This window comes from Dermacentor andersoni, chromosome 2 (assembly GCF_023375885.2).
Source record: "Dermacentor andersoni chromosome 2, qqDerAnde1_hic_scaffold, whole genome shotgun sequence".
NCBI lineage: Eukaryota > Metazoa > Arthropoda > Arachnida > Ixodida > Ixodidae > Dermacentor > Dermacentor andersoni.
Genome location: NC_092815.1, coordinates 1,172,021 through 1,185,535, shown reverse-complemented (window position 1 = coordinate 1,185,535; position 13,515 = coordinate 1,172,021). Strand labels below are relative to the sequence as shown.

General features: G+C 45.0%; 1 protein-coding gene and 1 long non-coding RNA gene across 2 annotated transcripts; one reads left to right on the top strand and one right to left on the bottom strand.

The window, feature by feature from the left end:
• The first annotated feature begins 670 nt into the window (after positions 1 to 670).
• LOC126543072 (uncharacterized) lies at positions 671 to 3,938 on the top strand. Its single transcript, XR_007601931.3, has 3 exons — positions 671 to 1,092; positions 2,191 to 2,368; positions 3,470 to 3,938. It is a non-coding gene; the product is annotated as an uncharacterized lncRNA (long non-coding RNA).
• A 6,850-nt stretch (positions 3,939 to 10,788) lies between these two features.
• LOC129387891 (uncharacterized) lies at positions 10,789 to 12,941 on the bottom strand. Its single transcript, XM_055077628.1, has 5 exons — positions 12,655 to 12,941; positions 11,562 to 11,772; positions 11,338 to 11,480; positions 11,090 to 11,173; positions 10,789 to 10,792 (listed from the first exon to the last, which is right to left on the bottom strand). The coding sequence occupies exons 1-5, from the start codon at positions 12,939 to 12,941 to the stop codon at positions 10,789 to 10,791; spliced, it is 729 nt and encodes a 242-aa protein (XP_054933603.1).
• Positions 12,942 to 13,515: the final 574 nt, after the last annotated feature.

The window sequence follows — 13,515 nt, the reverse complement described above, 5'->3', positions numbered from 1 at the left end:
GATATAGCCCTGGAGCGCTAACTGAAGACTTAAGGCGAGACCACAAAACGAGTTTTATTACAATTCTCAATTTTGCTGCAGAAGCGGTTTCACTCGAGGTTTCCCGCAGACTACCGATGCACGGATGCAGCGAAAATTGCATCATCGTCTGACATGACGGCACATGGCCGGTCTAAATCCCCTCCATCGACGCCCTGCCGCTGCTGTGAAAACCTGTATGGTAGGAGTTTAGGTTTGCCCATGGAGGAAGTAAAAATAAAGGAGAGGCCCGGGCTGATGTTATTCTTTGTCAAACTCAGTGATGCAGAAAGTTGGCGTTACTGAGGGTTAGAATTTCCTCTTGTTCCCCTCTCTTGTTCACATTTCTCCCCTTCGGTGTGCAACCACGCCGGGCTGGGCGGAGGCGCGTGCGCGCCGTAGTGACCCGACTAACGGATCCATTCGCGGTGTATGCCATCTCGATACCGTTGCCTAAGTAATTACTTCCTAGCATTGCGCTTTAGCGTTCAAAGGAGTTCACACTCCGCAAGTTAGACTGTGAGGCTGGTCGTCCGCAACTTTTTCCGACAATTCTGAACATAAATATGGGCATTCTCACTGCACTGCGAGAGTGCATAGTGTTACGCTCGGCCAGAGGCGGAAGTGACCTTCCAGCCTCTCCTGCCTTAAGGCCGCCCCACATTCAGCGTTTTCCCGGCGTTTTCTGGCGTTTTGTCACCCGGCGTCGCTCGGCGTCGACGCTGAGGCTGGCGCCAAGCCAAAACGTCGTGCTCAAGGGACACCAGATCTCGCCGCCGCCGTCGGAAGCGGCTCGACAGCGCCGACCAATCAGCGTGTGGCAGGGCGCGGCCGCGCTGCTGGCAACTCTTGCAAGAGACTTCCGCAGATTCGCAGTTCGCGCCGCCATTGCTGTTTGTTTGGTTGCTTCAATCATGCTACCGGCGAACATCGATAACGAGCTTCTTATAGCAATTGTAGAAGCAAGGCCGATATTGTAGCAGACCAAACACAAGGAACACAAGAATCGTGTTGAAAAAAACGTTTTGTGGATTGAAGTCGCCGCCATCGTCCTGCCGGGTGTACCAAATGCTGGTAAGATTTTTGCGTTTGAATTGCATGCCTTCCAACTCTCTGAAATGTGTCTTAACGTTTACGAATGTAGGATCGTTTAACAATATTTTGCGAATGTCGTATCAACCTAATATCGCAGTATACCATTGCGACCAGATATGCTAGTCTGCGGCGATGGCAGAGTGAAAAAAAAAATTAGGGTTAGTGAAAAAAAAAAAACAGCACCAATCCACACTGTGACGGCTACAGTGCTGCTTCCCGGGAAACTCATGCAATGACCCCATGTGCTTTGCATTGTTCGAACGCGCATGTAGTTTTGACACCTCTTGCGTGTTTTTTTATTTGAACGAACACTGGGGTGTGCATTTTTCGCTTCAATTCGCAGATTGATGTGTCGACGGAGACAATCCCGGGTGTCATGTACAGCTTCGCTGTAACAGAAAGCTGTTTTTTCTCTTTGAATTCTCACAGCTGATGCTACTACTATGGTATAAAGTATGCTGCGATGAGTGGACACAGGTGCTGAATCTGTAAATGGTGCCAAACTTCACCCATTGCTGAATTCCGCGATTAAACAATTTATTGCATGTGATAATGTTTAGCCGAGAAAGTGTGGCCAACTGAGCAATGCTTCGTGCTTCAGTGTGTTATGGCCATTGTGGATTGGATTAATATCGCATTTTTGCTTAACTGCAATGTTTCATCATGTACTGTCGGCCACAGAGTATTCGCAACAAAGTATTCGCAGCATTTTATTTCAAAATATGACTATTTGATTCGATGATTGATTGCAGTAGGACCATATTCTTCTCGTTATTGGAAAGCTTCCAATTTTTGCACACTTCAAGAGACAAGTTCTTTAAGCAGGCAAAGTTGACAATGTTGAAGCCACTGAAACAGTAACTGCAAACTAAAGACTGTTTCTTGTCAGTGGGTGCCGTGCCAATTTTATTTCCCAGCGTGTGCTGCATCCGAAGGTGAATATCTTAAATAAAAGCTAAATATATGCGTCAAATAGTGTTCATGGCTAGAACACGCAGGTGTAGTGTCCGGGGCAGTTGAGGTTCATGGTTGCCAGGCGTGGAGTTGCGAAGCTAACAGGTGTTACGATTTTTGCAGAGAATATTGTGCAGACCCGATGGAAATCCCTGCGGGATAAGTTCCGCCGCTTGCTTATGGCAATGAAGAAAGAACAAAAGAGTGGAGCCGGTGCGGAGGAGACGGATGCAACAGAGCACGTGGCTTGGCCATATTTCGAACTGCTAATGTTCTTAAAAGACAGTGTTGAAGGAAGGCCGTAAGTTTTTTGGTGTAAATTTTGTGACCTTCTAGAACCAGTCATGTTTTCATCGGTGAACCTGTTTAGGCAGCAGTGCCCAGTTTGTAAAACCTGTATTGCAGAAAGAACACCCATAAACTCTGTTGAAAGCAAGAAAAAAAAAACTTAAATTTCCAGATTTAGTGCAAGCTTAAAATAAACTTTAGCATTACAGCTCAGCTAAAGAAAAAAAATAGCGACACATTGCTGCTGCACACATTAGTTGTAAGTTCACTTTTAACGAACCAATTATCGGTAGATCAATCTCGCTTCCTTCATGCTGTGTATAGTCGGACTGCAGTTCATTGCACTTCTAAAGCATTTTCAGAGTTTTATCTCGGCTTTGCATCACTGGGGGCCTTCATTTATACATGGTGTGGAATGGTGCAACTGGTTGTTGTGATAAACATTTAAAAATTCATTGCCAATTGTTATTACCAGTCACAGGCTCTCGTGCAAGAATGAGGGGCGCAAGTAGATTGCAGATTCGGGATGGCTAGCATTCTAACCTGTCTTCAGTGCACACCCTGGGGTTTAATAAGCCAAGTGTTATTCTATTTCGGTCATAGTTTTGGTTTTCAATGCTTTGCACAGCTTTTTGTAAGAATGCATCTCAACTGATACCTTTTGCTATGTTTATTGGGTGTGCAGAACTTAGTTTTTGTTCCTGCACATGCATAATTTAGACGTAAACCACGGCTCACTTGCTGTTGAATTCTGTAGGGGGCTCGTGCCTTGTCAAGCTGCAATATGTAGCTTTCTTTCCCCACTACCACAATATTTCTCATGGAGAAATAAAAGTACCTTTGACTCATTTACACTCAGGCAGGTAGGATAGCTTGTTCATAGTAGAAGCTACAGTGCTTTCAGCAGCTTTTTCTTTATGATAAACAGATTGGTCAGATGGCTGAGCAATTCTTGTAAACTCTGGAGAAAGGGCGTTCATCTTAAAATAGCTCCCTTAAAAAGGCTGGCAGCCCAACTTATCAAATGTCGCAAACATCATTTGGCAACTCGGAGAAATGTGGATGCTTGTTAGTCTTTTACTGGTGTTGAATGTGATCATATATACATTTTCAGAACATCTGGCAACATGAAAACGGCCGAACAACTGCTGCTTGACATCAGCAGCCAAGGCAGCTGCAGCGATATAGATGCTGTGTCAGTGACATCCGAGTGCACACAAGATGTGCCACTGACACCGGCATCCGGCACAGCAGAGGACACAATCTCGGCCGAGAGCACACCGAACGAGCCAACCTGTACACCCATCCAGCCACAACAAAAAATAAACGAAATAGGGACATGTATGAAAAGGAGCTACAGAATGTCGCTAACCAACTCAATAATTACAAACCAAGAGATATGGACGAACATTTCGCCCTCGCGTTGTTGGAACACATGCGAACTGTAAGGCCGGAAAAGAAGATTGACCTGCAGCTGAAGCTGCTGCAGGTTGTAAAAGAATTTAGACTAGTGAAAATAAATGGAGATATGAAACTTGATTTTCTCTTCCAGAATAAATATCATTTGCATTGTAGGACTACATAAAGAATTTTAAAGGTTCACTTCCATTCACCTAATCAGTTATGACTTTGCTGCCCTGTACTAGGAGGTAGTGGAAAAAGGCATTTACACAGGCCAATGAAAATCAAGAAGCACAGTAAGGCTTGCATGGCCTTCTGATGTAATGTGATAATGTCGCAGAATTCTATTTTCTCGCAAAGGCCAGTACAGCTGGTTATTTATTTTACACATACTGCAGCCCCTATGTGTATGTATGTGTGTGTGTGTGTGTGTGTGTATGTGTAAAATAAATAACCAGCTGTACATGAAAACTGCGAGCAGAGAGTGAGCATCTGTGCACACAGTGCCACTATTGCTGGCATTGAGTATGAAAAGTTTCGCAACACCTGTTGATGTTAGCTTAGTAAAAATGATGAATACAGCCACTCTCTTCTGAACAAAATCGTGACAGAAAGTAACAGGATATACCTAGTTAACTTTTCATGAAATTAGTGTTCATGTGTGTAACGTGGACAATGTAAATTACCTGCTGTGCTGAGATGTGCTACACCGATGACCCGAAAACAAACCAGACTCTCACCACAACTGAATTTTTTATTGTCACTCCATTTTGACAGAAACAGTACAGTTGATGCACATACAGGGGTTGGGAATGTGAAAAGTGATCCTGCAGCGATTTTTCAAGCAGGTAAAAATGATTCTGGAGCAGTCTTGTTTATGCAAGCCTGCAAAGTGGGGTTACAATTGCTACACCTTGCGTTCTGCACCTGCAGCATTAACACGTTCACTGCGTCTTGGCCCACCGGTGGGTCACGCAACGCAGTCCAGCCATGCTGGCGCAAACAACGAGGCGTTTCTTGCAGTGCGGCGATGATATGCTTCCACAAATGCATGAAAATGCGTTTTCACTATGGTATCACAGATGGCGGTAGAGATATAAAGCGCGCCTATATTTATTGACATTGGCGCTTGCAATGCGTCTGATGATAAAGCTGACGGCTATCAGGAAGCGGCGCAGAAAATGTTCCAGCTACCCGCTCCAGCCTTTTGTTCGGGCGCTTTCCATATGCGCAACATACTTTTTAAAAGCGCTCACAATGTGTTCAAGAGCTCAGCTGAAGAATTAGTCCGTCCTCTTCGCAGTAACTTGGCTTACTCTCAGTGCCAAGCCTAGTGGTCTACATCCTTGTACTTTCCATTTTTTACGAGCATTCAAAAATCGTGGACTGTCAAAAATTCGACGGAGGTACAGAAAACCAGAAGAAAAGACCCTGCGGTAGAAGCGGATCTGCCGGGACACACGGCAGCCCAAATACGCAGCCATCCACTTCGTGCGGCACAACTTCTGCTCCAGCGAACGTTGAGTGTTCAAACAGCGACGATGACAGCCTCGAGCAGTTATTGGAAAATTCTGAACTGTGGGATGGTGAGTCAAGCGTTTGCGGTGAAGCGGTATCTGAGGATTCGGAAAATAGTGATGTTCAGGCTGCATTACCTGCCGAAAGCTAGAATGCGATAACGACTAGAGTCGGAGCGATGTCGTATTCGAGCCCTCCTGTGCTAATCAGCCTCCCGACTAGCAACGATGCTCTCGGCTTGTTTTCTCTTTTTTTGACTGATGACATTTGGGACATGATCGACATGAGACAAACAGGTACGGGAAGCAAGAGCAAGAGAGTCCTACAAGAGAAATCGCGCGTGAAGAAATGGACTGAGACAAACGTGCAAATAATGACTGTTCATTGGTCTACTGATCTGCATGGGTCTAGTAAGGCTTCCTAATCTACAGCACTATTGGGCAAGAAGCGATCTGTACGGCGTAAACTGCAGTCGCCAGAACATGGCCCGCGACCGGTTTCTCCTGCTACTAAGGTTCTGGCATTTCGCAGATAACGAGGAACCGAGCGCACAGCAGGGTCGTCTCTGTCGTATTCAACACTTGATGGAAAAAATGAATCGCAATTTATGCTCAGTGTTGGAGCCAGGCAAACAGATTGTCATTGACGAAACGATGATTCCGTGGCGTGGGCGCCTCGCCTTTAGGCAATACATCCCTGGTAAAACCCGCAAATATGGAGTCAATCTATAGAAGGCCTGCACGAAGGAGGGTTATACATTGAAAATGCAAATATATGCCGGAAAATCTAATGCCGTAGCGGGCATGGGGCATGCCGAAGAAGTAGTAGTAAAAAAGGGGGAAGTCGTTGGTCTTGAATCCCACAACGGCGTATAGGTGCTGCAGTGGTTGGATAAACGGCCCGTTCTCCAGATGCCGTATGCTACAAAAATCCATTATCCATTTTGTTTTTATGGTCCGTTTGGTCCTTGACGTCAGGTCATTATTGTTTGATGACATAGCCGTGCCGTTCAAACGTCCGTGGGAAGTGACCTGACTAATGGCTCATTGGCGACCGGACCTCACTATTGGATGCACCTTGCAGCCCATATTGAACCACAGCCCGCAACGAATGGCGAATGCTATCGTCAACGCAGGTGTCTGCTGCTTTTCATTTCTGTGATTGGTCGACTGCTGCTTTCGTCTGATGATTCCGTCAGGCTTACGTCACGCGAAATGGAGCGGAAAATGGACAATGGATTCTTATAAAATGCGGCCCCAGGGGAAGCAACTTCCTGGAAATGCACGGGCCAAGTGAACCACGTGATGATTTTCTGCGCTAACATGCATGATTGAAGTAGCCCGCGCAAGCTGCGACCGAACATGCCAGTAGAGCCATCTTTCAGCAGGCGGAAAAAACAGCCTCAGAAGTGTGCCCCACCGGTGTGTCACGCCGCACCCGCGGAAAGCATCGGGTGGCCCGCGGTGGGCCACAACGCACAGAGATCAAAACTATGATAACGGGCTACGCAGTGAACGTGTTAAAAAAGTGTTGAGCAGCCTAAAGACATTTTCATACTATTTTTGTATTAGGTGCTGGTGAAGTGACAAGAGGTGCTTCTCAACAAATGATGTGAAAAAGAAAACGAACACCATAGACATTTTTAAAGGGACACTAAAGTGAAAAATGATTTCTTTTGCGTCAGTAAATTACCGTTCTACAACACAAAAAACACCACTCTTACAACGATTGGACGTTTGGTAAGTCAGAAAAAGCGCAAGAACGAAATACGGGTGGCGACGCCTACTTAAGTTCCCGCACCTAGGGGCTGTGACGTCTTGGATTTTGACGTCATCTTCTAAGGCCTACTAACTATATATAGCGGTGCAGATTGATTGCATTGTGTTATAAAAGAACCAAATATTAAACGTGGCAAGTTTCGGGAACGTTTATTCAGCCAACGCGGCCCATATACGAAAACATACTTTGGAATCCCTGACGTCACGCTGACGTACCGGCGCTGGGGTTTCGGCGCGAAATTCAAATACTGATACTTGGACCTTCATTTTCTCATCTAATAATCAAACAATTTTTTTTGAAATGACTGCCTGCAGGGTTCTCAAACAATGCTTCATTAGTCTAAACTGATTTCCTGTTTTGCTTTAGTGTCCCTTTAAGTAATGCAGCAGCATGGCATAGAAGCACCTCAAATACTTTATTACGATTAGATACCTGTCTCTTCATGTCTCGAAAGAATTGCAGTTGCATTTCCAATTGCAACCTCAAGGCTCAAGTTTCCCTTTGCTAGAAGTAGGTGGTCTCTCTGAACTTAGCCATATCTTTATTTGTTTGTAATATGCAAAAATCAGCCAGCACGACCAGTGTATGTGAAATGAGACTGTGTAGCCCGCAAGCTCAGATGTTGGAACTGTGAAAAAATGCAGAGTGAAATTTCTCCTCGCGAAACAATCTATAATAGTCACTGCTGCACGCATGCAGACAGCCATGAGGTGCACTGTGCAATTAAAACAGCATGCACATAACAGAACAAAACATGGAAAAAACATGCACACAAAGTAACATCTCAGTTAATATCAAACTAGAAGTCCTCCAAAAAATTATTGACTGCACTTTGTCCAGCTTGCAGAAAGCACAATAAACAAACGTGTACAATCTGCACCAACTTATAGCACAGTAAAGGCATCATTAGAATAACACCAATAAGCTTTTTTGTCATGTTCTCCGTCACTGTAGGGTGGTCCATATGCATGATCAGTGAAAAACAAAACTGTTAGCAGGACTACATGAGAGGTGCCCTATGCGGGCAACAAATGCATCTTATATGGAGACGGTGCTAACAATGTGACAGCTGAACAGCTATAAAACCACACAGAAGGTGTATAAACTCACGTGACTGAATCAAAAAGCTCTGCAGCGCAAATAGATGTGAACAGAGAACACACAGGAATGGACGCCATATTCTACGTGTTCCCTGTCCACGTCTAGCTAGTACCATGAAATTTCTGGGCTGTTACACTTCAACTAGCTCAAAGCTTGCTTCTGCTCATGACTGACTTTGCTTTGCCTCTTACTAGACTCGCGATTGAGGCACTGCAACATCTGGAGTTCACACTAAGTGAATGTGTACACCTGTTCACACCCACTAGTGGCCAGAACATGAAAGTTACGGCCCACACTGCGCTGGCGAATTTTCGCCAATGCCTGGAGGAGCCACAGCTGATTTGGCACAGCATGGCACAATTTCCATTATTTTTTTCGCTTTCAGTGCTATTTGTGAGCAGCATGTAGAACGACTGCGGGCTGTGATGAAAGCTATTAGATTAGCAGGTCTGACGATAAAACCGCAGAAATATCATTTCGGCTTTCGCGAGCTCCTTTTCCTCGGCTATGTCGTCAGTTCAGAAGGCATTCGCCCAGACCCTGAGAAGACTGCAGCAGTGGTGAAATTTCCAAAACCAACCGACAAAAAGGCTGTCAGGCGATTCTTAGGACTTTTGCGCCTACTCCAGATGCTTCGTCAAAAATTTTTCAAGGATCGCTGAACCACTAACGCAGCTAACAAAGGAAGACATGCCTTTCGGCTGGTTCAATGAGCAGAAGAATGCTTTCAATGAGCTCCGAAAGCGTCTTCAGAACCACCCGGTGCTTGCTAATTTCCATGAGGAAGCCAAAACTCATATTCACACAGACGCAAGCAATTTAGGCCTCGGTGCCGTCCTCATTCAGTGGCAAAACGAAGAGGAACGAGTCATTGCGTATGCTAGTCCAACACTTTCCAAGGCTGAGGGGTACTACTCGGCAACAGAAAAAGAATGCCTTGCGGTGATATGGGCCATCAGCAAGTTTAGACCATACTAATATGGCTGACCATTCCGAGCTATCAGCGACCATCATTCATTGTGCTGGCTGGCGAATCTCAAAGACCCATCTGGACGGCTGGCAAGATGGAATTTATGGCTACAGGAATACGATATAACGGTCGTATACAAGTCCGGTCACAAGCACAGTGATGCTGATTGCTTGTCACGTGCACCGATTGAATACACGGAATCTACGCTTAGGGAAAATGGACAGGATTGCCCGTTCTTAGGAGCTGTGACAACATCGCAAATGGCTCAGCATCAGCAATCTGAACCGGACTTACGCCTGCTCATTGATTACCTAGAAGGACACCCTGTCGACATTCCACCAGCTTTTGTTCGCAGCTTGTTGTCATTCGTCCTGAGAAATAATGTCCTGTACAAAAGAAATCTTTAACATAGTGCAGAGACATTTCTGCTCGTCGTACCTTCCAAGTTACGACTCGAGATTTTTGAAGCATGCCACGACGACCCATCAGCAGGACATTTAGGAGTGAGCAGAACATTCGCACACATCCGCATGAAGTATTACTGGCCAAAGTTATTGACTTCTGTGCAACACTACGTAAGAACCTGCCGGGACTGCCAAAGACGTAAAATACCACCATTCAAGCCAGCAGGTCTCCTACAACCGATACAGCAACCGAAAACTCCATTCGCACAAGTGGGAATGGACTTACTTGGCCCCTATCCCACATCGTCATCAGAAAATTGTTGGATTGTAGTTGCAACTGACTACCTAACTCGATATGCCGACAAAGGGTCTCTTGTCAGGGGAGCGGCCAGTGAAGTAGCCGATTTTTTTTGTCACTGACATAGTACTACGGCATAGCGCTCCTAATGTTCTCATCATGGATCGAGGAACCATATTTACTGCCCACTTGACACAGTCCATTATGAAATTGACGCACACCAGTCACCGAAAAACCACCTCATATCATCCCCAGACAAATGTACTGACTGAACGACTTAACAGAACGCTGACTGATATGTTGTCAGTATACATGGACACGGAGCACCGAACATGGGACAGGATACTACCATACGCAACGTTCGCGTACAATACCGCTGTGCAAAAGACCACTCAAATGACACCTTTCCAACTCGTTTTTGGCCGGACCGTCACCACGACCTTAGATGCAATGCTACCAGTAGATATGACCTCCGAAATTGACAATGACGTCAGTGACTTCACACAAAGAGCTGAAGAAGCATGGCAGCTGGCGCAACACCGCATTCAGCAGCAACAGCAAACCGACGCGGAGCGATACAACTTGCGACGAAGAGACGTAAAGTATGCACCTGGACTCCCGTACGGATGCGCGGCCTATCCGAGAAGCTTCTTCATCGTTATTTTGGCCCGTATAGGATAATTCGCCGAATTAGTCCCTTGAACTACGAGGTTGCTCCAGAAGGTCAAGTAACCTCATCACAACAGCGGCATCGAACAGAAATCGTCCATGTCGTCCGAATGAAGCCGTACTACGACAGGCAATAACTGCTTCCGCCTACAAGCACTGCAAATTCATGAGTCTAGAAAACGCCGCCCTCTGTATGAGCATCGGGACGATGCACTCTTGGAAGACGGACAATGACAAGATGATTTCAAATTACGCACGCCAGCCGCCTCCTGCGTCCGTCCAGTTGTTTACTGCTACCTGCGAAAGATAGTGGCACAAGAGAAGAAGAGGTGCGGGTCTCTTGTGAAAAGACTGGACGTTCTAGTGAGGCTCTCGTTTCGCTGTTTTTCAGGCACAAGTTCGCCCAAGGTAAAATGATTAAAGTACCGTCACTCAACTGTGCGTTACAATATGAAATTGCCCCAGGATTTATGTTTGCATGTGACGGTTCACGGGTGGATAGGGAATGAAGATGAGGATGGGTGCCGATTGTCAATAAACTGGTGTTCTGACTGACGCCATGACTGATTCATCGCATAAGTTGATAGGACTTACCTCAACAGCACCATGAGCACATCTAAGAAGATCGACCTGACCAAGTACACCAAAGATGATGCTTCTGTGGACAAGTGGTTGTGCCTGTTTGAGATGAAAGCAACCAATACTACATAGAGAACATCAGCTTCATTAGAGAGCATCTCAAAGGTGAGGAATCCTGCTGCTACCTGACAGATTTTGAACATCGAAAACTCATGGGAAGGCATGTGACCTATATTTGAATAAATACATTCAATGAAATTTACTTCCTTGCAAGTGGCAAAAGCTGTTGCTCCTGTAGATGCTTTAAAGCAACATCTTTTGACACGCCCGGCTGTTGCCACTGCCAAGCAACTTCCCCAAATGTGCTGCAGAAGTAGGCAGTGAAGATGTTTCGCGCATCTGCTGCCTGTGTGTGGAAATTTCGAGCATGTGTAGAAGCAAGCGAAAAATAATTTGGTTGTGATCCATCCTGAGCATCTCCTCCCACACTTTGCCGCCAGTGGCCTGGTATCACATTTCCAAAGCTATCTTCTCTGTCCACGTATCCATGCCTCTGTGCATTTAACTTCATTATGAAGTTGTGCAGGATGCAGGCTGCTTTGATGATATAATCGACGTTAGTCGGATGGAGGTTTATTGTGCGTAGGAGCACTTTCCACCTTGCTGCTGTAATCCCAAAGGCATTCTCGGCACACCTTCTGCAAGGCAAACATGCAGGACACTGTCAGCAAATAAAAAATTATTGTTAAAGCACTCGGTGCATTAACCATCGGTACATTTAAACTTGCAGTAGATAAAATGAATAGCCTTTCTCTTCATTTTTTTCAATTTTTCTGTTATGTTTATTGAAGGGGTCCCATATAATAATAGCATATTCTAGCTTGCGTCTAATAAAAGTAACATTGCTAAGTAATTTAACACTGGCAGTTCAATTTCTGAGCTTGTGTCATTAAAACAAGTTTTTCGGAAAACACAAGGGAAATTATTGTTAAGATGTGATTTCCAAGAAGGGGTATTAGTGAATGTTACACCTAGGTATTTGTAGTTTTTAACTTCCTTTAGCGGGACAGAGGCCAGTGTGTACTCTTATTTTAGCAGGTTCTTATGTGTTTTGCAAAGACGGACCGTTCTGCCTTTGTTCAAAGCCGTGCCCCACTCATCAAACTATATATGCTAGGTTTAAATCAAGTTCAGTTTGCTCATGCACTGAAAGATATTTCACAAAAAATGCAGGCATCTGCAAAGAGTCGAATTTTTGCATCAGGTGTACAATATCATTAATGTACAATAGAAACAGCAATGGCCATATACCGGATGTAACGGGGAGATAGCTAGAGTTGTTACCATCAATTGAAACAAACTGCATGCAACCAGAAAGATAATCTGCTATCCATGCAACAAGAATATCAGATAAATTAATACTTCTGCACTTTTGTATAATTAATAAAAGCTCAGAGTGCTAAAAACACGAAGGACGTAGAAAAAGAAACATACCACATGCTGTGCATACACGTGCAGTATAGGCTTCTTCAACATCATCGCAGTGACCCACAATACTGAAAGTATTTCCCATGCTTTACCTTGCTCTGCTCAGTCTGTAATTGAAGACCCTCCTTTCATCAGTGAGCTGCTTTGCCGGGAAGGGTCTCATGAAATCCTTGCGTAATTGGAATGCCTCATCCCCAACAAAGGCATAGGGTGCGACAGTTCTTGTACCAGGCAGGCAGCTTGCAGAAGGTGTACCGAGAGTCCCACTGGCCAGTGCCTTCCCGAATTCCAAGCTTTTCAATATTCCTCCATCACTCTGCCGACCTTGAGCACCAACGTCAATTATGGTGTACTGATAATTGCTGTCGACGGCAGCCATCAGCACAATGGAAAAGGTGCTCTAAAATAGGTTATCAGTCACCATATTGGTACACCATCTTTGTAGATGTAATAGCACACATGAAAACCGCACTCAAATGACATTCTTTATGACCTTGGAAATATACATTAAGAACAAATGCATCAATTCTACAGAGTAGTGAGATGCCTCACATTTAAGCATGAAATACCTACATTTCAAATGAAACAGTTGTGACTGCTCCAAGTCACTCACGACTTGTGAAAAGCAGCATCTGTAGTAATTAATCAATTGCAATTTGCAGCAATCATCTGCATTTACCTAGAAACCACATGCACATCCGCCACCTTGTGCGAGCAACAATTTGATTTGGGCAATTTGGTTTATCTTCAATGTATGCTGAAGCAGTGCAATAGGATGCTGACTCTCACCCGAACTTCATTCAAAGCAGCACCAGCCTTTTATTATCTATAGAATAACAAGAATCACCCGGATTGACAGTACGCACGGGAGAGGGGGGAGGGCGGCATCACACATACAGGTATTTAGCCAAAGAAATGTCTCTTCGAATGATAGACACTTTCGCTATTGTTAT